Source organism: Protomyctophum parallelum (assembly GCF_964188405.1).
Source record: "Protomyctophum parallelum genome assembly, chromosome: 18".
Lineage (NCBI taxonomy): Eukaryota > Metazoa > Chordata > Actinopteri > Myctophiformes > Myctophidae > Protomyctophum > Protomyctophum parallelum.
The window spans coordinates 38,598,262-38,625,761 of NC_139716.1; the positions used below are offsets into that span (position 1 = coordinate 38,598,262).

The 27,500-nt window shown below is 42.3% G+C and overlaps 1 protein-coding gene across 1 annotated transcript in view; it reads right to left on the reverse strand.

The window, feature by feature from the left end:
* The window catches only part of ppp2r5b (protein phosphatase 2, regulatory subunit B', beta), a gene marked incomplete at both ends in the record, with an annotated part of 72,468 nt that overhangs the window by 15,262 nt on the left and 29,706 nt on the right, over positions 1-27,500 (reverse strand). The window contains 5 exons of the mRNA XM_083789577.1: positions 3,678-3,737; positions 4,864-4,994; positions 5,305-5,397; positions 7,915-8,016; positions 12,187-12,383. Of these exons, the coding sequence (XP_083645703.1) occupies positions 3,678-3,737; positions 4,864-4,994; positions 5,305-5,397; positions 7,915-8,016; positions 12,187-12,383 (583 nt within the window). The remainder of the gene's footprint in view (positions 1-3,677; positions 3,738-4,863; positions 4,995-5,304; positions 5,398-7,914; positions 8,017-12,186; positions 12,384-27,500) is intronic.

Consider the following 27,500-nt stretch of genomic DNA (forward strand, 5'->3'; position numbering starts at 1 on the left):
AGGAGAGGAGAGGAGAGGAGAGGAGAGGAGAGGAGAGGAGAGGAGAGGAGAGGAGAGGAGAGGAGAGGAGAGGAGAGGAGAGGAGAGGAGAGGAGAGGAGAGGAGAGGAGAGGAGAGGAGAGGAGAGGAGAGGAGAGTCGTTATCATCATACGAACAGTCTTGGTCTTTCAGTTTTTCAGACTGTCTGCCGTCAATTTACAATTTCAATTTAGGCATTTAACAAAATGCTCTTAAAATCCAGAGCGATTTACAGTAAGGAAGAACAACACATGGTAAAACATCAAATACATAGAAATAGTCATAAAGGCTCATAAACAAGCTGAGAGCCTAACCTCCTAACATCCATCCCATCTGTCTGCTGAGTGATACACAGTGAGACTCTGTTAGAATATTCCTAAATGGTTTGCCTTCCATCCATTCATACACCTGGGAAAGGGGTCGTTTAACTCTAAAGAGGGCTGCTAGTTGCTTCAAAATAATCCAGACGAGTTTGACCCCCCCCACCCACTCTGTAATCCAATGGAGTGACTCACAGCTGTGCCAACCCATCCGGACATTTGGGAACAGTCCAGACAATAGACAGATATAATAGATATAATAAATAATAAAAGGTAGACAGACGCCTCTTCCGGCTGTTATCGAGAGGGGGCAAAGCTTTCCCGAGATTCGTTTGCGGAGAAGAATCTGCGCTGTGATTGGACTCTTAGTTCAGACACAGGCAGATACAGAGACATCCATATATGGGGCACAAAAGGGACACAGACCGATCAGTTAAAAACGGGTGCTGTGACAAAACGGGTATTATTAGGTTCCCAAGTTGCATCGTTCTCAAGTAGGCTGGAGGCCGACGGGCAAGTACAGGCCTAGTCTCATCAAATGGTGGTCTGTCTGTTCTGTGGCTCAAAAAGCCAAATAAATAATGGGCTTTGATACGAAAATGGTTGAAAACCACTGCTTTCATAAGCCACTCCCATATGGCTGGTCATGCAGTGTCGAGGTATCTGCCATTCACCATTCTAGATCCTACACCCAAGTCAGAGCAGCTCCAGCAGCGTGTCAGGCTGTGTTGTTCAGATAATACGCGGGGAGGGAAGCGTGAATCCTTCACAATCATGCTGCTGTCTGCTGGTGTTTGTTATGTGGGCATGTTTGCAGGCTAAATAATCAGCTTCTGTCTGTCTGTCTGTCTCTGTGTGGGCGATGCTATAAATACTTCTGTTACCACCAGCGTGAATAGAACCTCATCTCTCTCTCTCCCCCTCCAATTCCACCTCTGACTCACTCACTCACTCACCCCCTCTCTCTCTCTCACCCTCCATGCCTCTATCCCCATCCATCAATCTCTCAGTTACTCGCTGTGCATTTCTTGCCTCCTTCCTTCCCCCTCTTCCCCACGCATTCCTCCCCCCCCCACACACACACACACACACACACACACACTTTGAAAATAGCAGATCTACAAGCTCATAGCGCGGCACTGCTTGTAAATCTGTTATTTTTTAAACATCGTGATAATTTGGAGCGAACATTTTTAACTCAAATCTTTGCTTCTGGACCTACTTCTACAAGAGTGTAGAAGTAGACGCAGAAAGCTGCTTCAATGGTGTTTTTTTGTTAAAAATAGCAGATGTACGATTTACGAAACTCATGGGCATAAACACCCTGTTTTTACCTTTTTGTTGTTTATTTAATTAGTATGATGCATCCGTGTATCAAACCATAAAAGCGGCCAGTCCCAGTTTCCATGAAACAGCAGGTGAATCCAAGCCAAGACTGTGATCACCTTATGAATGTAATTAAATTCACGTCAGAGCCAAACCATTAATGAAGGATAAGTAGATAAGGAGTTTGGTTCCCTGAGACGGATAAGACTCAAAGACCATTATGCCAGAAGGGAATAGTGAGTCAGTGGGGTTACAGTTATGTATGGTGTACTTAAGTAAAAGTATCTGTACCGTACTTTGACCATTTCTTCTACAGGTACAGCACGCCAGGTTGAAAAGTGTTTTCAAGGAGGTTACAGTTTGGGACATGGAAGAGGGAGAAAGAGATGACTGACGCTGGATTCATACCCATGTCACCAACACGCCATGCTCCTGTACAATAGCTCTGCTTAAAGGAGACCCACCTGTACAATAGCTCTGCTTAAAGGAGAATTCCATGCACCTGTACAATAGCTCTGCTTAAAGGAGACCCACCTGTACAATAGCTCTGCTTAAGGGAGAATTCCATGCTAGAAGGCTTTATTTGTAGTTGTTACACCCCCACCAAAGAGGTCCAGGTGTTATTTTGTGCAAAAGTGCATTATTGGCTATATCCCCCTAATATAAGCCCTCAATCGAAATAAGTAGTAAAGTGTACCACTTGGGATACTATTTACATTATGAACTTAACCCATTCTGACCGGGCACCCATTTTGGTGTCGGCATCATGTTATGCTTTAGCTATTTAAAAATAGCAGATCTACAAGCTCATATCGCGCCACCGAGTGTCGCGATACGAGCTTGTAGGTCTGCTATTTTTTTTAAATCGAAGAACGACTGACATTTTTTTAGAATTTGATCTCAGGTCAGAATTTGGTTAATCAGACCAGTGTGTGTCCGGCGGAAACCTCGTATGAATCTGATCTCAGGTCAGAATGGGTTAAGAGAGGACAAGCACACCTCAAAGCCCCATTCAATTAACTTAAATTCAATTCATTGAGGGCTTATGGTAGGGGAAATAGCCAATAATGCACTTTTGCACAAAATAACACCTGGACCTCTTTGGTGGGGACGTAACAACTACAAAGAAAGGTAAGAAAGCCTTCTAGCACGGAATTCTCCTTTAAATCACCAAGAGAAATCGATATATTTTTCACTGTAGGCATTTGGTTTACCATACATTATTCCTTCCGTTTAGCCTTTGGTCCTGTATAGTATATAATGTATCTTTCTTTCCCTCCCACACTCTTGCATCTTTTTTTAATCATGTATAGAGAATTATGGCTCTGTGTTGCACATGTCTGGTGTATGTTGGCTCATCGCTGTTTTCTTGTCATCCTCTCACCCATCATCTTTCTATGTGTAGTAAGCCTCTCTCTCTCTTTCTGTCTCTCTCTCCCCGCCAGCCTCTCATCTACCATAGAAACAAGAGTTTGCGTGGGGAGTGACGCATTGCATATTATAGTATGTTTCACTTGTTTACTTGCCTTTTGGCCTTCTGTATCAGTTTTTTTTATTTAACTCTCGAGGGTGTAAAAGTGGAAGTTTGAAAATCGTAAGTACTGAGAAAAGAAAACAGTGTTATATCACAAATCTTCGCCTCTTTCGCTCTGTGTGACCAGCGGTTCCCAACCTTTTGTCATTCCATGCATCTGTCTATTATATGAACACCTTTGCTTACTTAGGAGGGAGAGCAGGAATTTGAGGTCGGTTTATACGTCGGCAGTTCCTCTAAAACTCTTCACTCTCACCTCCCCTCTTTCCCCGACTCCACCTCCCACTTGTTGTACTTTCTCCCGCATTCTCAATCTCTCATACAGTGGTATGAAATAACAATAATATTCAACAAGAAAGCCAACAAAAGGCATCGACGCGCTCATGTCGACATGATGCGCTCGCTTGCGCGCACGTGTGTGTATGTGTGTGCGTGTGCGCGCGCGCGCGTGTGTGTGTGTGTGTATTTCTTTACACACCTGCCAAGGATTTCCAGCAACTCTGCAACTCCGTTGAAGTGCTCAGTTTCATATATGAACCTGTTGACACACAGACATATAGACTTGTCTCTTGTACACATACTGTAGTAGTAGACTTGTCTCCTGTGTGTCACGTGCCAAAAGGAACACATCCATAGGCTAATTGTAACAACGTGCCACAATGTGTTCCTTTTGGCAAGTGACGAACTGTGTTGTATTATCAATTCAATTCAATTCAAGTGTCAAATCACAACAAGTTGTCTCAAGACACTTTACATGTACTACTATGGACTATATTATATTATATATATATATATATATATATATATATATATATATATATATACACACATACTATATTCGACTATACTCCATTTTTGAGGTTTTAAAATACTGAACCTACTTGTCATTGGTTCAGTACCTTAAAATACTGTACCAATGAAAAGTAGTTAAAAGCGCTTGACAAAACCTCTTAACTCCATTGGACCTTCAAACTGTCTGCTAAAACAGCTTACTCCACCACCTCTCCCCCTCTAAGTAATTGACAATATATAAACACCAACTTTGATGAGGCAGTATTGCTTTGTATTCAAAATATTAGGTTTTCTTAATTTCCTGAACATTTTATATTTTTAATTTCCTGAGAAATGGACATTTTGGAGTTAGGTGGTTTCTTCCCAATAGTAGCAGATCTACAAGCTCGAAAACAGTTACTTCTAAAAGTAACAGTTTTGGACATTTCCACAGAGACTATATCTAACTAATAATTGTAGTAATGGGGACAGAAATTTGTCTATTAACCTATGTTAATAGACGAGTATGGACTAGTCTTAAATCATTTTTATACCAAGCTACTCTTGCCTACTAAACAATGTCATACTAACCTGGCATTGTCAGACTGATTACGTGGGATCACTCACAAGTTCCCGTGTTCCCACGTGATCAGTCTGGCAATGCCATGCTAATTCTGTACAGCAAATTAACACTTTTGTGGTTTCGTTTTTCCCATGTGACACAGCTCATTTTTACACATTTCTATATAATTAATTAATTGGATTTGAAACGGCTTCTCGTGCCAATAAAGCTCCTTCGAATTGAGTATGAAGTATAAATTGTGCTTTAGAATCTGTAGATGTGCATGTGCTTGCGCGAGCGTGCGTGCGTGCGTGCAAGTCGATGGTGATACCTGAGGAAGATGTTGTTGATCTGTTTCCGGATGTAGGCGCGGAGGCCCAGTAGTTTTCCATAGACACGGTGTAGGATGGTCTTCAGATACTCTCTCTCTCTGGGGTCCTCGCTGTCGAACAACTCCAGCAGCTACACACACACACACACACACACACACACACACACACGTGCATGCACGCATCGAAGCACACAGGTGAGCATGAACATACGTATACATGTATGTATACTATGTATGCCCGTTTCAGTACGGAAATAGCTTTGCTTGGTTTTTTTTTATTGTGAAAAATCGGTTCAAATCTTTGACTACATTTTCCAAGCAATTTTTTTTTTAACTCAAAGTTGTTTCTGGGTGATTATATTACGTCGGCGGCCAAAATAAATACAAACCATTTTGACAGTCTTAGAATGGGTGGGTTAAGAGGACCCAGCGTTACTGTACCTGCAGGACAAACTTCTGGTCAACGTAGCGCTTGGCCATGGACGGCTGGAAGTCTGGGCTCTCCAGGAAACGCAGAAAGAACTCATACACCAACTAACACACACACACACACACACACACACACACACACACACAGCCAGATAGAGGGATATTAGACATCACAGCATGTGTATACATTGTGTGCACCCGTACGTACATGTATGTGTGTACGTTACTGAATGGGGCAATATTTATTTTACAAAACAATGCATGTACACTGTATGCACGACAATATATCTTGTGTACATATCTGTGAAAAGGACAAAATACTGCACAAAAAAGCTGGAGAGCAGGGGTAGCAGAGACACACAGAAAGATATAATCAATTATTATAGGTTCATACAATTTTAATGTGCTACACAATTAAAATAGCAAAGAACATAACCGATCTACAAGCTTATGTTGCATTGCGATATGTTGTGAGCTACATGTACTGTATAAGATCTGATACTTTTATACCATTTGTGTACAGAATTTACAGTGTAAAGGGCTTTAGCTGTTGATTGCCATGATTATTGCCTTCATGCCTTGTGCTTTTATTTAGTTATTTCCAAAAAAAAATGCTGTTTTTCTCTCCTGGTGTTTTGGTCGTCAGTCGTTTCCTGTCTCCAAATATTGCATTTTCTCCTTAAAAAAAATAATATATATAATTGTTAACAATGTCCCCGAGGACCACAAATATCCTCCAAAAAGGATGATGACAAGCTTTTTTATTTCCACATTTCAACTCTTGACGACAGGCTTTTGTGCACTTGCTCTATATTTGTTTGACCATCGCAAGTATAAGTGCCAGTCGTGCAGGCCCATTTGTGTTCTTTCCTGGCTTCAGATGACCATAATAATGACTGAACCGCAGATGCCACTTGCTCAGTGGTTCTCAAACTTCAATTTTCTAGGACCCCCCATAACTCTGAGCGGGTACAAATGGAACCAAATGGACCTGCAAGGTCAATTTATACACACTCAGTGTTACAGAGATTAAGTAAGTGTCCATTTGGAATCCATTCAAGGAACCCTAAGGGTCCCTGGACCCCACTATGAGAAACACTGGACACTGGAAACACTTAATAGTTGAATAACCAACCTCAAAAAGGTGGAGGTTAAAAAAGGCAAACATTGCTTAATGTGATGTTGCTGTATCCCTCAAACTGGAGCAATACGTTTGGATTAACCATTGAATTACCTTCTATTCTGTCGTGTATTTGGGTCCTCCTACAGTAAATCGCACCTGACAGAATACACACAGTAAAAATAATTATGGATTTGACTGTGTAAGCAAACATGCTCTATCTGCTATCTGGGACAGATCTGGCACAGTGGAGAGGTACCATTGTACCAAACGATTGGACCAAAAAGGCCATCTGATAAAACTACCGCCCAAAGAAAAAAGGCAACATGCTTCCCAGTTCCAGGAAAATGCCCGACCAGGATTATCTTGGAAAGACTAAAAACAGCACTGCACCAACATAGATCATCATCAGACAGGATTTCAGATCATGTACGGATCATAACATACTGCAGAGCACTTTGCGCCATAAGATCATGTACAGATCATAGTGTCGCTGACGGGCAGAAACCTTTTAGCTCTAAATTTCAACATAATGTTTTTCGTCACTTAATGCCCTAGCTACTACTTCCCAGTGTCAACAAAATAGTGAAAATAGCCGAACTACTCACATGCGATGCGTTGTGAGCTTTCACTATTTCATATTTTTTTTTAAAGTTACATTTCCTGAAAAGTAATGTTTTGGTGCAGCAGTGCATGGCTACGCTATGCATGCGTCATAAGTTCAGATCATGTACAGATCATACATACATACACTACACAACATAATACATTAGATTAGCATGTCATGTTAGACAGGTCATTGTTCTGTGGCATTCCATACAAGGTTTATAGTTTCAACGTATGGATATTCTTAGACGGATGATAGTTTACTCATGATCCTAGATGACTAATTCTACGCATTTGGTGTATTACCGTGTGTTGTTCTTGCTTATTGCAAGTCGCTCTGGATTAGGAGTGTCTGCTAAAATGTCTAAATTGTAAAGAATAGAGCAGTCAGTCACTGGAACAAGGATCCACCTCTATCTCACTTTCATTGATTTCCAAAGGACTCTGATTGCTTGGAATGAGTCACCCTGCGGAAGGTCAGGAAGAAGCATCATGTGACCATGCTGGATCCCAGAGGACACGCAGTCAGTGAAGCTGAGCTGACTGCGTGGGAGGAAGAGGAGGAAGAGGAGAAGACCCAACAGTCCTGTGGATGATCTGTCAGCTCAGATAACTACTTAAATCATATATAATTTGTTGACCGGGGATCCCCAGGGATCTATACTTGGTCCTCTCCTTTTTTCCCCCCTCCACACCAAATCTCATCACCAAAACGAGCCAATCTACAAGCTCACATTGCGCGGCATGTTGTAAGCTTGTAGGTGTTTTATTTTTTTGCCTATTATGACATGGCTTTCATTTGGTTATGGAGCTGCTCTTTCTTTTCTCAGTGTTGGGGAGATACGCGAGAAGGCGTGTGTGTGTGTGTGTGTGTGTGTGTGTGTGTGTGTGTATACCTGCAAGTGTGGCCAGGAGGCCTCCAGTGTCGGTTCGTCTTCCTCTGGATCAAACTCGGGATTCTCGCTGGGCGGGAGAGTCCGGAAGATATTCACTGAGATCTGGAAAACCACAAATAATCTTTTATTATAAAGGTAGAAGAAGTACGGAGGTCAAGAGAGAGAGACAAGAAGATATATTTAGACTCAATCAATCAAGAAGAGATTCTGTGTGTGTTTTTTAACCAGAACGTCGCATCCCTTCAGGGTATGGGACGTAGCTCCGCTACATGCGTGTGCGTGGTGTATATCTATATCATTTTGGTCGTAGTGGCTCCAACTGTCATTCAAAAAAGTATGATTTGTTTTAATTAATCTTAGTTATAATAACAATTGAGTTTACGTGTTTTTGTAACTGTTGTATAATCGCAACATTACACTCAAGCGTGTGCTTTATTGTCATTAAAAGAGTATTACTTGAGTGTAGGGTCAGAGCACGAGTAGAGAAACGGAAGTGAGCCAACGAGAGAGAGCAAAAGACAACACAGAGGCCGTTTCAGACTTTTTTTACAACGATGTTATCATTTTACTGCGATTTATGTTGTTTTACACTTTAGTTCTGCTTCCATGGATTAGGACTTATTATGTTGTGACAGGCTCAAGGTTTAGGACAGCTGACAGGACAGAGGTCTCGTTATTTCCCATGTGCCTCACATACCGCTTGCCATGCCTTCACTGAATGTGTGTGTGTGAGAGTGTGTGTGTGTGTGTGTGTGTGTGTGTGTGTGTGTGTGTGTGTGTGATTGTGTGTGTGTGTGTGTGTGTGTGTGTGTGTGTGTGTGTGTGTGTGTGTGTGTGTGTGTGTGTGTGTGTGTGTGTGTGTGTGTGTGTGTGTGTGTGTGTGTGTGTGTGTGTGTGTGTGTGTGCGCGTGCGTGACTGTGTGTGTGTGTGTGTGTGTGTGTCCATAAATTCTGTGCAGGTGATTATTTTGGAACCGCTCGTTTTCAATAACGCAACATAGCCTGATTCCTGATGCCCTCCCTCTGCATTGTGACAAAATGCTTTTTGAGAACCCACAAATGTCCGCGCTTCGCCCGCACGTTTTGTAGTTGAATACCCCTGACACGAAGTGACACGGTATGAGCTTGTATATCTGCTATTTTTAAATAGCCAAAATATGCCCATTGCGCTGCTATACCAGGTCCTTTTCATCTATTCCCATGACCTGTGTTCGTATTAATGAAACTTCTCGAAGTCACACCACATGACCACATCTCAGCGTCACTGGGACTTCAAAAGGGGACAAGTTCACACATGCTTATTTCAAGCTGCTTCCCTGGACATTTAAACCCTAGGAGTTTGAATTTAACAAGCGCATAGAGAGCTGGCTTCCCTGCTCCCTGGACCATCTCTATACGTTCCAGTAACTGTATAGCCTTCTCCCTCTATACCTCCCCATCCCCCTCCCCTTAATAACTTCCTGCATGTCATCTTCCTCCTTCCTCACTCTCTGGTGTTTTGTCTTTTTAATCCAATGTCACGCCTTGGTTATCGAGCTGCTGCGCAAGTTCCACGGCCCACATACTGTACGCACACACACACACACACACACACACACACACACACACACACACACACACACACACACACACACACACACACACACACACACACACACACACACACACACACACACACACACACACACACACACACACACACACACACACACACACACACACACACACACACACACACACACACACACACACACACACACACACGTCTAGCTGTCTTCAGTGTTAATTGTTTTTAACAGATTTTGAATGTGATGTTATTTCTTTCTCTCTCCACTGAATAACCTGGTGAGTAAGGAACATCTAGGAAAAAAGGATTTGTTTTTACAGAAGTAAGGTGTTTCTTTTAACCCATTCTGAACGGGAACCCATTTTGGTGTTAGCATCATGTCGTGCTTTAGCTATTGAAAAATAGCAGATCTACAAGCTCATATCGCGCCACCGAGTGGCGCGATACGAGCTTGTAGGTCTGCTATTTTTGAAACATTGAAGAAAGACTGACATTTTTTTTAATCTGATCTCAGGTCAGAATGGGTTCATCAGACCAGTGTGTGTCCAGTGGAAACCTCGTATGAATCTGATCTCAGGTCAGAATTGGTTAATGGCAGAAACTCAATCTCTCCTCATAGTTTCTGTTTGATAGTTGTACTGATTATTCAGCTGTCTGACATCACTAGTAAAGGAAACACTATCAGGGTGCCTTGAACACCCTCTCCAGATCCTTACCATGCCTAACCAACGCCTAACTAGCACCTAACCTTACTCTAAGTAAAAATCAATCAACTGGTAGCATTGCCCTCTTCAGCCTTTCCTCTCTGCTAATGTTCCTCTCCTTTTCCATTTGAAGCACCCCATCCTCTCTAACTCTATCTCATCATCTCTCCATGGCCTTGCTCTCTCTCTAGTCCACTTGCTCCAGCTCTTAGTCCTAGTAGTCAATAAGTCTCTCCTTTCTCTTTAGCGCCACTCCATCAGTCCACCTCTCTTTCTCCTGTCTCGTCTTGTGAGTTTGCCATTATCCAGCATAATGGATGCAAGCTAGTGAAATCAAATACCCAACCACCATGATATAAGCATAGTGATATTACAGTAAGAAACAATCCACTACGCCTATTTATTATGCAAAAGGAAACTAGCGCTGATACATGTAAAAACGGAAACAACAACAGTATAGTGTTTAGCTGAAATTTGGCGTACCAGTATTTATAAAAGGTCTGAATCTTTTACAATCCATACTGCACTGAGCCAACAAAAGCTGTGTTACATTTCATTGTTGTAAATTCATTCTGCATTCTGTCTAGAATGTGTCCAGATCAATATTTATGGTTACGTGTCTCTGGATAAATAAGAAATGCTGTGACTAATGTATGTGCGCTCCTCGAGTGCAGGTAGACCAAGATGTTAAAGTTGGTTTTAATTGGTAACAATCTGCACGTAATGGACTGTCTCTAAAACATCTGATCCACTTTGAACCAGGCGTGCCTAATTTGGGCATGTCATCATTTTGTACAAGCTCATGATAGGCAGATAGTGAACTTGTAGATCGACTATACGGTATAGACCCCTTTTGTTTTCGTGAAAATTCCGCCATTTTAGCAGTTTTGTACTATCGTTTTTTCACGAAATTCGGCAATATGGTAGAGGGCCGTGAGGATCCCTCAGGAACTGAAGCTCACACTCATTCGTCAAAAGACCTCTGACCTTTAGATCTCTCAATGAGTAATGAAGATATGTATCAATGCCGGAGTATAACTGGCTTTCGATGGTGACGTAATAAAGATATGTTTCAGTGTCGGGTGGATTAAAGGTAATGTCTCTATGTATACATGTATGTAATCTATAACCTATCTTTAGAGTATATATACCATGGCATACGCATAAAAAAACCCAGCAGACCACAGTATAGTACCTTTCAACTTACAACTTACATATAACGGTAGCCAGTTAGCTAACCAATATTGAAACATATCGTAATTACGTCACCATTGACGGCCAGTTATAACCCGACTTTAGTATTACATTTCAGTGTTTTACAGAGAGGCTGAGATTTGAAAGTTTGTAGCGGTCGACAGTAATTGCGTGCTCTGCTTGCGCACCAGCAGGCCTATATAATATTTTCATATGAGGAATACTGAAAATAGACGCTCTACAAGCTCAGAATGACCAGGTGCATTTGTGGCTTGTAGATCTGCTATTTTTGAAATTCTGAGCTTTAAATATATATAATATATATTTTATTTTGCCTATAATGACATGCACAAGTTGCATAAAATAGGTACGCCACGTTGAAAATGGTTAACTGTACTGTCTATTTACTTCACTGTTCTTTTTTGATGGGCGCTATCCCCTCCTATATTCAGCTATTAGTGTAGATTTTCACCTTACACAAACATTGAAAAACATTGAAAAACAGTATTTTATGTCATAGTGTCTGAGCAAATCTGCATTTTTTTGTCTTACACAAACATAAAATTCCCATTGACAATGAATGGAGAATTTTACTTCATAGTCTGAACAAATTGGCGTAGTGTCTATTTTTGTCCCACACAAATATTAAATTCCCATTGACAATGAAGGGAGAATTGTACAATGATAAGAGCGGCCCTCGCTTCACACGGGTGTGATTTTCCTTTTTTAAACGAAGCAAAAGGTCAATTAATTTCCACCGTTGGTGGACAATATGACACATCTCTAGTATTGCATTGTGTTTCTCACCATCTTGATAGCCTCTGGGTACAGCGGCTCTATAAGGACCCCTCTGCTGGTGGCCACGCTCTCCACCAGCTCGTTGAGGGCGGCGCGCTTGATCTCCTTTCCCTTTAGGTCGGCCACGCAGTCCAGGAAATCAAACAGCACGCAGCACTGCTGCAGCTTCTTACAGAACAGGTCATGGAGCTCTGCCACCGGGGCATCTGCCGAGAGAGAGAGAGAGAAACATAAGTGGACCAAAGTTTTCAGGGCTTTCGGGGCCTTACAAAGAAATACAAGGGTTATAGGGCTTCGTCCATGTCTGAATGCGTTCCTGATAGGTCGACCCAAGATCTGAGAGCGAGGAGAGAAAGGTAAAACAAGAGGGCCTATAGAGTGTAAAAACGTGTATGTCACCAAGAGGGGGGGGCGGCATCTGAAAAGCTAGCGGCGCCATTTTATTTTTTTGTAAACATTGAGCTCGTTCCTGGCGACAACACAGTGAGCCAACACCAGAATGGAAAGAAAAAAGGTCGACCCCGACATACTTTACAAGCACCATTGTGAGATGTCAGTTTAGAATTGTTGCACGTCGTTTGTTGAACTCCCTCTGGTGTTTAAAAAAAGAACACATGCACACGGATAGTCGCTCACGCTAATATGGTTACCGTTTATGCTGCGGGTTCGGGTTCTTGGAAACGCCCCCCAGCCACTGCGTTAGTTTTACTAAGGTTAGGTTTAGGTATAGTTTACTGAGGTTAGGTTTAGGTATAGTTTTACTGAGGTTAGGGTTAGGTTTAGGTATAGTTTTACTGAGGTTAAGGTTAGGGTTAGGTTTAGGTGTAGGCTGTCAATCACAGCGACTGGCCAGTCACAGCGCACCATTTACTCAAACCCGCAGCATAAACCATATTAGCGTCGCTCACTGTGTAAACAAAGCAGACAATCCCAGAAGTATGGCGGCCGCTACCACGTGACACATATGTTGACAGCCCCCTCAAGGAGATTTTGGTACGCTCTATATAGACACCATGGTTGGAGGACGAGGCGAGATGTAGCTTTGCTGTGAAGCCATTAGACTAGTTTGTTTGATCTACACTGTATACTGTGTAATAGTATATATATATATATATATATATATATATATATATATAGCACCTGACGAAACTCACAGCGAAAGGCGTCGTGCTAATAAATAAGTGGATGCAGTAAGTTGTCCGTCTCTGTTCCCTGGAGTGTGCAGTCCCTTCCGTTAGCAGGCATAGACATCCTTTGATGTCTATGCCTCCTAACTAGACTTGCACCTCCTACGGGTCTTTTTGGATGTGCAGGAGTCCCTTTTTTGTCTCATATATATTATATATATATATATATAGACGACAGCTCTTTATCACAAAGGCAATGAGGGAAAGAACACGATATTATTACTCTATAAATACACACACATGTACACATACCCCTGTATATAATGCGTTGCACACACACACACACACACACACACACACACACACACACACACACACACGGAGAGTCGTGTTGCATCTCAGTGCCATTTCCCGTCAGTCTCATTCTGTGCATGAGTTCATCAGAAAGAAGAACAACAATGTGCCGCAGGCTGCCAGATTAAAGGCTCATCACACTGTACCTCCAAACACGCTCCACGTGACAGGGACTCAGACAAATGGTGTCACACGTGCTTCACACTTCACGTGGGTCTCACGGTATTACCCAGAACTCTGAAACCAAGCCCCGCCCGGCGAATAAAAGGCTTTCATTTGCTTTTGCTTTTGATATCCCCACCATCTATTCCACCCATCTTCACATAATTGGTCCTCATTAATAGTCCAGGCAGCCGACAGGCTTCTTTTGTTTAAAGTGGGAAATTTGGTATGTAGTCTTTTTTTATTGGCCATAAAATATTGTCTGCATACAGTACATACATTCATGAATCCATTTGCTGACCGGCTGTACATATTGGCCAGTTTTTATAGGGGTTTCTTCTTGTGACCCCTACCATTAACATCCTATGGCAGGCAAATTGTCAAAAATGTCAAACTTTCCTTTTGCATTAAGTAGCATGTGACATGTCAAACTAGGAGGCTTTCATGATTCTGAATCCATTCCAAGCATTAGTTTTGCACAAAAAAACACTCCTTGGGCTAAAAACACTAAAACGGCCATTGCAATTATGACGAATGTGATGAGGTCAGCACAAATGTGATGAGGTCACATTTGGGCAAGTTGAATTAGATGATAGATGGTGAAAATAAACAAGATAGATTGAAAATAGAAAAGCTTATTTAACCCATTCTGACCGGGCACCCATTTTGGTGTCAGCATCATGTTATGCTTTAGCTATTTAAAAATAGCAGATCTACAAGCTCATATCGCGCCACCGAGTGGCGCGATACGAGCTTGTAGGTCTGCTATTTTTGAAAAAAATCGAAGAAAGACTGACATTTTTAGAATCTGATCTCAGGTCAGAATGGGTTCGTCAGACCAGCGTGTGTCCAGTGGAAACCTCGTATGAATCTGATCTCAGGTCAGAATGGGTTAACATGTCGGACATTTTGTTTTCCAGTAGTATTTGAAGGCATACATACAAAATACCCTAAAGGCATTGGAATGTAGTGATTTTTTTAATTATCTTTTTAGTACATAAAAATATCACAATAACAAAAATTGCATCATTCCTTCTTATTATTCCTTTCAAAATTATCATTGTCTGAAATTGTGGGATTGTTTCATTTTCAGACACGGCAGCCCTGAATGACATTGTTCATTTTAAGAACCTTATGTCAATATGTGAAACTTCCCTAGACGTCATGAGGAAAACGTGAGAATATCTGTTTCCTTTAGGACAGAACAGAACGTTTTTACTTGGCGTTTAACCACTTGAAAATAATTATGATATTGGGGTTCCTTGAAATGAAATAGTTTTGAGCACCACTGACATAGAAACATAGACATTATGTAGAATCGAAGTTAGGTCTAAATGGGCTAGACGGTCTAAGAAGTGGTGAAACTGAATTGACTAAGTATTTCTGTGGCACCCCTGGACTTGCGTCACGGCACCCTATAGGCGTGGCACCCACTTTGAGAAATCCTGCTCTATAGTCAAGTGGACTATTTATGGATGCTCATAGTCAACCTCATCTCCACAGAGTATAGTGAGTACAGTCTGTACTACAGTCAGTACAGTAGTGATACAGTGACTATGGCCGTACTACAGAACAGGGATGCCGCCAGAGGCATTTGACTAGACTAGATATCTCCTCTGTTTACTATGGAGAGATTGGAGACAATAAAAGCTTTGCCTGCAGATGACAATGAACAGAAATAAATCTGAACTCTTTGTACAGTAATTGTATTAGGAGGGGCTACCCAGCATTTGCAGACACACACACACACACACACACACACACACACAGACACACACACACACACACACACACACACACACACACACACACACACGTACGCATGCATGCACACACACGCATGCACGCACAGGGGATTAGATTTAACCCTTCTTAACCCTCCCAGGTGGGAGTGAGAGGAGAAGTGGGGGCTGATTGGGTCATCTCCCCAGGCCTATAAAGAGACCCCCTCACCTCTCCAGGGCAAACCAAGACCATCTGCTCCCCGCAAACAATACACTGGGACTGCATCTCTGCTTTACACGGCATGTTTAGCCCATTGAGTTACAATATACCCGACCAAAGCTTATTTTTTTATGATTTTGTATGATTTTTTGACATTTATCTTCCATGACAAAAGTCATGGAAGATAAATATATACAGTATACGGTCAATTGGCTAAACAGACCGACACACAGTCACTAATATCAGGGTGGAAATCTTGTATGGAAGTCTGCTCCCAGGCGTCTTTCTCACCTGAACATTGTCTTTTGAAGATAGAAGGAAAAGGTTATGCCACGGCAGCGACAGCATTTGAAAGTATAATTGCTTTGCCGAATATTGTTACTCGAGTTTCATTCTTCTGTAGTGAAAGACTTGAGACTCTCTGTGATCCCTGTACAGATCACAACACCATGAAAAGGAACACATTATGTAAAAGAGAAAACTGCGGCGGCATGGATGGATGCACTTAGTTTCACAACTTTTCTTTTTCCCCTTTTTTGTTAACCTTACGCGCAGCAAACCGAACACAAAATAGCTTTCATCATTAAAATGCACAGTAAGGGCTGAACCCATTCTAGATCGGAACCCCTTTTGGTGTTTTAAGCATTATGTTTAGCTATTGAAAAATAGCAGATCTCATAGCACGGCACCGAGTGCCGCACTGCTATATATTTTTTAAACATGAAAATGTGGCACACGTCTTTCAATATATATTCTTAAAGAGCGAAAGTTTTTAACTAAAATCTTTGCTTCTGGGGGGGGGGGGGGTCCCTGGAACAACATCTTTTTGGGGGTCCTTGACATGAAAATGTTTGAGAACATTTCAGAAAACTGTCAGGATTTAGAAGGCATTTGTAGAATCGTCCTCAGGTCTAAATTGCTTAAAACGAAACGCCTGCGGTATCCAAGGCTAACCATTGCTTGTCCATTTGACACTTGCACCGCGGCCAATTTTAAAGGGAATTGGAAAAATGTGTGACAGCTCGCACATCCCACTGAACACTGAACAGAATGAAATCATCAGAATGAAATCATAATAATTTAAGACGCAGAGAGAGCAAAGTTTGATGTTTGTTGTCTCTCTTGATTGATCTCGACTTTGTTGGGAAGCACAGATCTTAGCGAGGCTAAATTGAAGTGGACTCGAGACAGTTAGAAATCTCATCTCTGTGCTGTGCTGTCGGTTGGCTAAATGACTATAGCGGCAGGATGCAAGAGGGCAAGGGGTGCTCATTAACTACTGTCCATCTTTCTCTAGCGTCTTACGTTTCCTCAGGTTCTCTCTCTCTCTCTCTCTCTCTCTCTCTCTCTCTCTCTCTCTCTCTCTCTCTCTCTCTCTTCTCTCTCTCTCTCTCTCTCTCTCTCTCTCTCTCTCTCTCTCCTCTCTCTCTCTCCTCTCTCTCCTCTCTCTCTCTCTCTCTCTCTCTCTCTCTCTCTCTCTCTCTCTCTCTCTCTCTCCTCTCTCTCTCTCTCTCTCTCTCTCTCTCTCTCTCTCTCTCTCTCTCTCTCTCTCTCTCTCTCTCTCTCTCTCTCTCTCTCTCTCTCTCTCTCTCTCTCTCTCTCTCTCTCTCTCTCTCTCTCTCTCTCTCTCTCTCTCTCTCTCTCTCTCTCTCTCTCTCTCTCTCTCTCTCTGCCACCTCCCTTCACTAACCCAGACTGTGAAGGTGAAATCTAATCCATTTTTAATGGCGAGTAATTGTACGAAGACGTGTCGTGCTGTGACTGAAAGAGCACGGTGAAGTGAAAAGATGAAGGATGGACACGGGAACAGAGATTATGGACATGTGCATGCTTGTGTGTGTGTGTGCATGTACAGTATGCATGCATACAGTACATGGCAGAGGCAGCCTTAAGGATCTGGGGACCCGTTTCAAGGATTTACTCCAGGAAACAAAATTAAATCAAATTAACAACAGAAGTCATATTGTAGCAAGCTAGTGGTCTGCGATTTCTTTTTTTTTCCTTTGTTCAGCTGATGTGTTTACTGGATGGAAGAACAAGCAGCTCCACCTAGACCTTTCAGGTTCCTTATTAGACTATTAACCTCCTCATGACATCATTCCAATGTTTTGTTTTCTTTGAGGGGCGGGGCCTGTTGCAAAGGTGACATAGCCATTTGTGACATAGCAAACACACATGCATATATTTATGTAGAGTATGTATGAATTTGTGTGTGTGTGTGTGTGTGTGTGCGTGCGCACGATCGATTTTAGGGGGGGGGGGGGGCAATTATTTTTTGCTTTAACAGTTCTGCAACATTACATGAATGACATTGACATGATGACTCACATGCTGATTGGCTATAGTATGCGCCTAAAGGAGTAAATAAATCATATACTGTAGTGTCTAGAAAAATAAGTACATATTTAGTTGTTTATATTCTATAACTTAGCCATTGAGTTCACACAGATGTGTACCCAGATATTGTAGGTTATTATACACTCACCCCCACATGTGTTTGGTACCCCTGCTGGGGGAGCCTAAAATCGCCTGTGCCTGTGTGTGTGTGTGTGTGTGTGTGTGTGGGTCTGCTATTTTTGAAAAAACGAAGAACGACTGACATTTTTTAGAATCTGATCTCAGGTCAGAATGGGTTCATCAGACCAGTGTGTGTCCAGCGGAAACCTCGTGTGAATCTGATCTCAGGTCAGAATGGGTTAATTAATGATCACAGATCACCAAGGACGAGATTGGACGAGATAGGCTTTTATACTATTTTATTTTTATTTTTTTGTGACAAATCATGACAACAAACACAACATTTTGGGCCAAACTAATAATTACAAAGAATAAAAACAACAAAAAAAATTGTTCTTCTTTCTAATTATTTGTTCGGCCCGAAACATTGTGTTTGTCGTCATGATTTCTCACAACTCGAGTTGGCTTTGTACGAGGCTTAAAAGGTCTTTAAATAAATACTTTTTGAAATGTCTATGAGGAAAATGAATGGGGAATCAGTTAAAGAAGGCCTCATTCTCCTCATTCTTCCAAATAATTCCTTGTCCCCCTATATCCACAAGGAGGAGCAGTGCACCAAAGCATTATGGGAATTGTAGTCCAGGAAGAAAAAAGTGTCCCTTTTGGGTCCGATTTAAAAAAATGTCTTCAAAATCCTAAAAGGTTTCTGAAAAACCCGTTTCTATGTCAGTTATTTTCAAACTACCGCATTTCATATCAAGGACCCCAAAATTTTAATTGGCCGCCGACCGTTTGATAACATTCTCATATGATATAATCAGCCCCCCGCTAACCTGATTGCTCAACTGATAACAGCTGCTTCCCCAACTGTCACCAATCCATCTGATTACGACTCCTCCCACACGCATGCGCATGCATAAAGTCAATGGCAGATCGAGTGGCAAATCGAGCAGCAAAGTGAGTGGCAAAGTGAGTTTAACGTTGTTTAATGCAATCACAATGGACTTTTCTGTGGGCTGTGGAGGCCAGAAAGTAGTGTTTTGCCACTCAGTAGACGTTCCCGCATAACTTCCTGGTTTGATGATGATGTCACACGCATACCCTCTATAACCCACCAATAACTTCTGATAACCACTGCTCCCGAACACACCTGATACCAATAACTTCTGATAACCACTGCTCCCTAACACACCTGATACCAATAACTTCTGATAACCACTGCTCCCTAACACACCTGATACCAATAACTTCTGATAACCACTGCTCCCTAACACACCTGATACCAATAACTTCTGATAACCACTGCTCCCTAACACACCTGATACCAATAACTTCTGATAACCACTGCTCCCTAACACACCTGATACCAATAACTTCTGATAACCACTGCTCCCTAACACACCTGATACCAATAACTTCTGATAACCACTGCTCCCTTACACACCTGATACCAATAACTTCTGATAACCACTGCTCCCTAACACACCTGATACCAATAACTTCTGATAACCACTGCTCCCTAACACACCTGATACCAATAACTTCTGATAACCACTGCTCCCTAACACACCTGATACCAATAACTTCTGATAACCACTGCTCCCTAACACACCTGATACCAATAACTTCTGATAACCAATGCTCCCTAACACACCTGATACCAATAACTTCTGATAACCACTGCTCCCTAACACACCTGATACCAATAACTTCTGATAACCACTGCTCCCTAACACACCTGATACCAATAACTTCTGATAACCACTGCTCCCTAACACACCTGATACCAATAACTTCTGATAACCACTGCTCCCTAACACACCTGATACCAATAACTTCTGATAACCAATGCTCCCTAACACACCTGATACCAATAACTTCTGATAACCACTGCTCCCTAACACACCTGATACCAATAACTTCTGATAACCACTGCTCCCTAACACACCTGATACCAATAACTTCTGATAACCACTGCTCCCTAACACACCTGATACCAATAACTTCTGATAACCACTGCTCCCTAACACACCTGATACCAATAACTTCTGATAACCACTGCTCCCTAACACACCTGATACCAATAACTTCTGATAACCACTGCTCCCTAACACACCTGATACCAATAACTTCTGATAACCAATGCTCCCTAACACACCTGATACCAATAACTTCTGATAACCACTGCTCCCTAACACACCTGATACCAATAACTTCTGATAACCACTGCTCCCTAACACACCTGATACCAATAACTTCTGATAACCACTGCTCCCTAACACACCTGATACCAATAACTTCTGATAACCACTGCTCCCTAACACACCTGATACCAATAACTTCTGATAACCACTGCTCCCTAACACACCTGATACCAATAACTTCTGATAACCACTGCTCCCTAACACACCTGATACCAATAACTTCTGATAACCACTGCTCCCTAACACACCTGATACCAATAACTTCTGATAACCACTGCTCCCTAACACACCTGATACCAATAACTTCTGATAACCACTGCTCCCTAACACACCTGATACCAATAACTTCTGATAACCACTGCTCCCTAACACACCTGATACCAATAACTTCTGATAACCACTGCTCCCTAACACACCTGATACCAATAACTTCTGATAACCACTGCTCCCTAACACACCTGATACCAATAACTTCTGATAACCACTGCTCCCTAACACACCTGATACCAATAACTTCTGATAACCACTGCTCCCTAACACACCTGATACCAATAACTTCTGATAACCACTGCTCCCTTACACACCTGATACCAATAACTTCTGATAACCACTGCTCCCTAACACACCTGATACCAATAACTTCTGATAACCACTGCTCCCTAACACACCTGATACCAATAACTTCTGATAACCACTGCTCCCTAACACACCTGATACCAATAACTTCTGATAACCACTGCTCCCTAACACACCTGATACCAATAACTTCTGATAACCACTGCTCCCTAACACACCTGATACCAATAACTTCTGATAACCACTGCTCCCTAACACACCTGATACCAATAACTTCTGATAACCACTGCTCCCTAACACACCTGATAACAATAACTTCTGATAACCACTGCTCCCTAACACACCTGATACCAATAACTTCTGATAACCACTGCTCCCTAACACACCTGATACCAATAACTTCTGATAACCACTGCTCCCTAACACACCTGATACCAATAACTTCTGATAACCACTGCTCCCTAACACACCTGATACCAATAACTTCTGATAACCACTGCTCCCTAACACACCTGATACCATTAACTTCTTATAACCACTGCTCCCTAACACACCTGATACCAATAACTTCTGATAACCACTGCTCCCTAACACACCTGATACCAATAACTTCTGATAACCACTGCTCCCTTACACACCTGATACCAATAACTTCTGATAACCACTGCTCCCTAACACACCTGATACCAATAACTTCTGATAACCACTGCTCCCTAACACACCTGATACCAATAACTTCTGATAACCAATGCTCCCTAACACACCTGATACCAATAACTTCTGATAACCAATGCTCCCTAACACACCTGATACCAATAACTTCTGATAACCAATGCTCCCTAACACACCTGATACCAATAACTTCTGATAACCACTGCTCCCTAACACACCTGATACCAATAACTTCTGATAACCACTGCTCCCTAACACACCTGATACCAATAACTTCTGATAACCAATGCTCCCTTACACACCTGATACCAATAACTTCTGATAACCACTGCTCCCTTATCTCCTCCCCTCACTCCAATCAGTGAGGTATATCAAAGACACTCGAACGAGAAGGTAAAACATTCCAAGCCCTAAAAGTATCAATACTGCAATATAGAAATACTCTACGTTACAAGAAAAAGTCCAAAATTCAAAATGTAGGCCTACTTGAGTAAAAGAACAAAGGTATTGGCATCAAAATGTACTTAAAGTACCAAAAGTAAAACTACTCATTATGCAGGATGTCCCATTTCAAGTTTTCAAGTGTACACAAATCTTTTGTGAAAATAGCAGATCTCCAAAGCTCACAATGCGTCACATTGTGAGCTTGTGGTTGATCATCTCAGTATGCAGATAGAGACGTGGCGCATAATATAGTAGGATTTAGCCACAGACGCCCATATCTGACAATAGGACTTTGTGACAGCTGGGACACGCATTGCAAGATTTGAGAGAAAGAAATTCAGAAAAATCAAGATGTTTGGAAAGTTTGGAAAATTTCCAAATAGCCGATGTACCCTACTGTAAATAGGCTTAAGAACTTTTTAAGTGGTGCAACCACTTCTACATCCAGCATGCAATGTCCGTGTAGCTGTGTACCTGTTTGTGATGTACCTGTGTACCTGTTTGTGATGTACCTGTGTACCTGTGTGAGCATGAGTGGTGTGCGCATGCGTGAAATTGGAACGAGAGAAGTATGTGACATGGCTGCCACCTGCTGGACGCAAACGATACAGAGAAGAAATTGGAACGATACAGAGAAGAAATTGGAATGATACAAATTGGAACGATACAGAGAACCAATAGACGGGAGTTGCACCACTTGGTTCACACTGGTGTGATTTTTATGCTACATTAACCCATTTTGGGCGGGAACCCATTTTGGTGTTTTAAGCATTCTGGAACAACATATTTTCAGATGGTGGTCGGCCGCCAAATCCAGATAATTCTGGGGGTCCTTGACATGAAAAAGATTGAGCACAACTGACATAGAAACACAAAAAAACCCCTGAAGGAACCCCTTCTAGGTCCGCTGGGCCCCACTTTGAGAACCACTGTTTCTACAGTGTCAGGCCACCCACATGAGACAGATACAAGAATTGACTCATCAACCTTCTGTGGGTATGCTATATATACTGTGCCTTGCTATGCAGTGTTTTTGGCAGCACATTTCTATTTTAGTTGTAGTCATAGTCTCTTGAATAGTTTTCACTTAGTTTTAGTCACATTTTAGTCACCTGGAATGTGTTAGTGTTAGTGTTAGTTGACTAAATGTCATGAGATTTTAGTCGACTAAATCTACAGGTGATTTAGTCGACTAAAATGTGTTTTTGCGGGCCATGATGCCGTCGTAATGGCTGATTTTACACTTGCTGAAAATAGCAGATCTACAAGCTCACAACGTGTTGCACTGTGACGCGTTGTGAGCTTGTAGATCTGCTATTTTCAGCATGCAAACAAGTGTAAAATGACTTATACTGGATCTCATGTCCACTATAGTCCCTTCCTAACATTTTAGTCTAGTTTTTATTTGTTGACGAAATTGTCAATATAATTATTCTTAATGTTAGTCATCACAGCTTAGTTTTCATTGAAAAAAGTGAAAAAAGTTGTTGACGAACATTTTTCGTCTTAGTTCTCTAGTCGACGAAATGTCTACCTGCAATTCCTGGTTGGTGCAGTATATCTGCCATCCCTCCGGCGCCCCATTCTCCTCCTCTTTTATCCTCTATCTTTAACTATCCTCCAACAGACGCCCACACGCTCCACGGACAGACCTCCAAGCCAAATGGAGCCAAGTAGAAAATGTCCCTCTCTCCCTTCAACCGTCCTCACCTGCGCCTGGTACCACCTCTCTCCTCAGTCATCCTCCTCATCCCCTTCTATCTCTCCCTCTCTCTTCCCCCAGTCCCTTCATCCCTCTCTCTCTCCCCTTTCGCTTCAAGCCACTCAGTCCCTCGTCCTTCATCCCTGCCATTCTCTCTCTCTCTCTCTTCCCCTTATCCCTCGCCTGTGGGAATCGTGTTAATCATCGCACCCCCTCGTCCAAGTTACATTCTTCCACCATCATGCGCTTCCTTCCATCATCTCTCTCACCATTCAGTACACTTTAGTTAGAGCCATATGAAATCCCTTTTGTTTTTTTCCCCAATTCAGTTTTATTTTTTCCCAAATTCAGTTTTTTCCGTTTTAATATCTCTGAATTCGGTATTTTGCTTTTTATGCAAATCTTTTTACCGGAAAAAAAGAAATGAGTGATCGACCGATATGGTTTTTGGCCGATATTTCCGATTACCGATTAGTGGAGAATCAAAAAGCCAGATATTTGCCGATATTAATTTAAGTAAAACTTTTTTTTTTTACAGTAGCATAAATTCTAACACAATCGGCCCTGGCGGCCACGGGGGTGCAAAGCACCCTGAGTTGAAAATGTTGACGAATTAATTCATTAATTTGATTAATTAATGAATAAGATTAATAAATTAAGATTAATTTGTATTATTGCTCTTGTATTGCTCATTATCACACACACACACCATGCCCTTAATTAAGCCCCCTTTTTTTGGCCAATTACGTTGTTATTGGTCATTTCCGCGATTCCGTCCGCGATTCCGTTAACACGGATTTCATATGGCTCTAACTTTAGTATACTCCAAAACGGAATATTTTAAAATATTTTGAAAAATCTTGAATAGATTTGTATTCATTTATTTTATAATGTATTGTATATTGTAAAAAAGAAAATAGGACTCGATCTTAGCCCGCAGCACTTGCCATGGCACTTGCACTAGCCTCGATGACCTTACAGGCATACGCAAAGGCTAAACATATGTCATTTAGATAGCATGTTATGTAGACATAGCTCCGTACTCCCTTACGGAGCTATGTGTGTGTGTGTGTGTGTGTGTGTGTGTGTGTGTGGGTGGGTGCCTGGCTGGGTATGAGCACGAAAACAGCATAGTTGTTTTTCACCACCTGTGTGCAACCTAACACACACACAAACACACACACACGCACATATTAACTGTAAATATGATCGGGTGTGCCAGTGGCCCAGTACAGTACAGTACAGTAGAGGGTACAGTAGAGGGACCGGCACACGGTAACTCTGTCATTTCTCAACTGTTTGGGACGTGGGGCGGCTCGCCGGAACCGGCCCGGGCCCCTCTGGAGAGAGCGTCTGCTAAATGCCTGAATTGTAAAAACTGTCAAAACAAATTGCCTATAATGACATCATCACATGCCCAAAATAGGAATGCCATGTTTGAAAGTGGCTAAAACGGGTCAATCTTTTACACTTTTGGGGTTAGATCCACACGACTGCTGTGCAGCACGAGAAAGGGATGATGTAATTCACATGCAGTCTTGCAGACACTGTGTCGGAGAGATCGACAAAGTGAACAAGAGACAGGAAGAGACAGCGACACGTTGAGAAGGAGAGCAAACAGAGACAGGAAGAGACAGCGACACGTTAAGGAGAGCAAACAGAGACAGGAGGAGACAGCGACACGTTAAGGAGAGCAAACAGAGACAGGAAGAGACAGCGACACGTTGAGGAGAGCAAACAGAGACAGGAAGAGACAGCGACACGTTAAGGAGAGCAAACAGAGACAGGAAGAGACAGCGACACGTTAAGGAGAGCAAACAGAGACAGGAGGAGACAGCGACACGTTAAGGAGAGCAAACAGAGACAGGAAGAGACAGCGACACGTTGAGAAGGAGAGCAAACAGAGACAGGAAGAGACAGCGACACGTTAAGGAGAGCAAACAGAGACAGGAGGAGACAGCGACACGTTAAGGAGAGCAAACAGAGACAGGAGGAGACAGCGACACGTTAAGGAGAGCAAACAGAGACAGGAAGAGACAGCGACACGTTAAGGAGAGCAAACAGAGACAGGAGGAGACAGCGACACGTTAAGGAGAGCAAACAGAGACAGCGACACGTTGAGAAGGAGAGCAAACAGAGGGGAATTTTATTCTGTAAAAAAAACGAGCAGCCGTATAAAAGCCCAAATCGAGCACCTCGCTACAGCATCAACACTCGCAGGCAGGCCGCACACCATAGACTGTAAAAAATATGGACAAAGCGTTCCCCGGGTCTAACATGAACGTAAAATGAAGCCTGTAATAATATGCTAATTCCTGATGTAAGTCGCCATCTTTGGTACCAGCTGGCCATTGGCTGGCTCCGTTTTGTATACCAGCTGGTCATTGGCTGCCCAGACAACGAGGCGGGACTTCCCCCCTTCTTCTCCGTTGGTTTTTATTTTGACTCGAGTGGGAGGGGAATCCCGATCATAGACTGTAATGGTAGCCACGCCCCTCAGAACATACGCGATGTTTTTTTTTCTTTATGGTCATTTTTTTAATTAATGGGACCATAATTTTCCAAAAAGAATATTATGACATTAGAAATGAGACTTTAAACTAGTGACTGGAAGAAGAAAGTATTCATGACCATGTTTATTAAGGTAATACAGTCTAGGTGAAGTTGGGCCAAAATACATGGGCCTCTATGGAGCTATGGGGCTTTTTGGGTCCGGTCCAGCGCCACAACAGGCCATTATATGAACTACCGATTTCAAATGAGGCTTCACGAAATATCTGGCTGACTGCCCCCCTGCCGCACACGCACGCACGCACACACGCACGCACGCACGCACGCACCCTGTACAGGTCTAAATATAGTACAGCTGGAAAGAGAGAGAGAGTGAAGGGAAAGAGAGAGAACCGAGAGGAGAGAAGACAGAGAGAGGGAGGAAACACTGTAGAGGTAGAGAATAGACGGGGGGGGGGGGAGAGTGTGTGTGTGTGTGGGGGGGGGGGGGGGTAGAGAGAGAGAGAGAGGAGAGGAGGATAGAGGGAGGAAATGGCAGGAGTGAGATGCGAAGGGAAGGGAGGGGTTCTGGTTTAAAGATGACATCATCATCATCATCCCTCTCTCCTTCACCTCTGCTGGTGCATCTCTGTTAACACTGTATACATCTCTGTTAACACTGTATACATCTCTGTTCACACTGTATGCATCTCTGTTCACACTGTATACATCTCTGTTAACACTGTATACATCTCTGTTCACACTGTATACATCTCTGTTCACACTGTATACATCTCTGTTCACACTGTATGCATCTCTGTTCACACTGTATACATCTCTGTTCACACTGTATACATCTCTGTTAACACTGTATACATCTCTGTTCACACTGTATACATCTCTGTTAACACTGTATACATCTCTGTTCACACTGTATACATCTCTGTTCACACTGTATACATCTCTGTTCACACTGTATACATCTCTGTTCACACTGTATACATCTCTGTTCACACTGTATACATCTCTGTTCACACTGTATGCATCTCTGTTCACACTGTATACATCTCTGTTCACACTGTATACATCTCTGTTAACACTGTATACATCTCTGTTCACACTGTATACATCTCTGTTAACACTGTATACATCTCTGTTCACACTGTATACATCTCTGTTCACACTGTATAC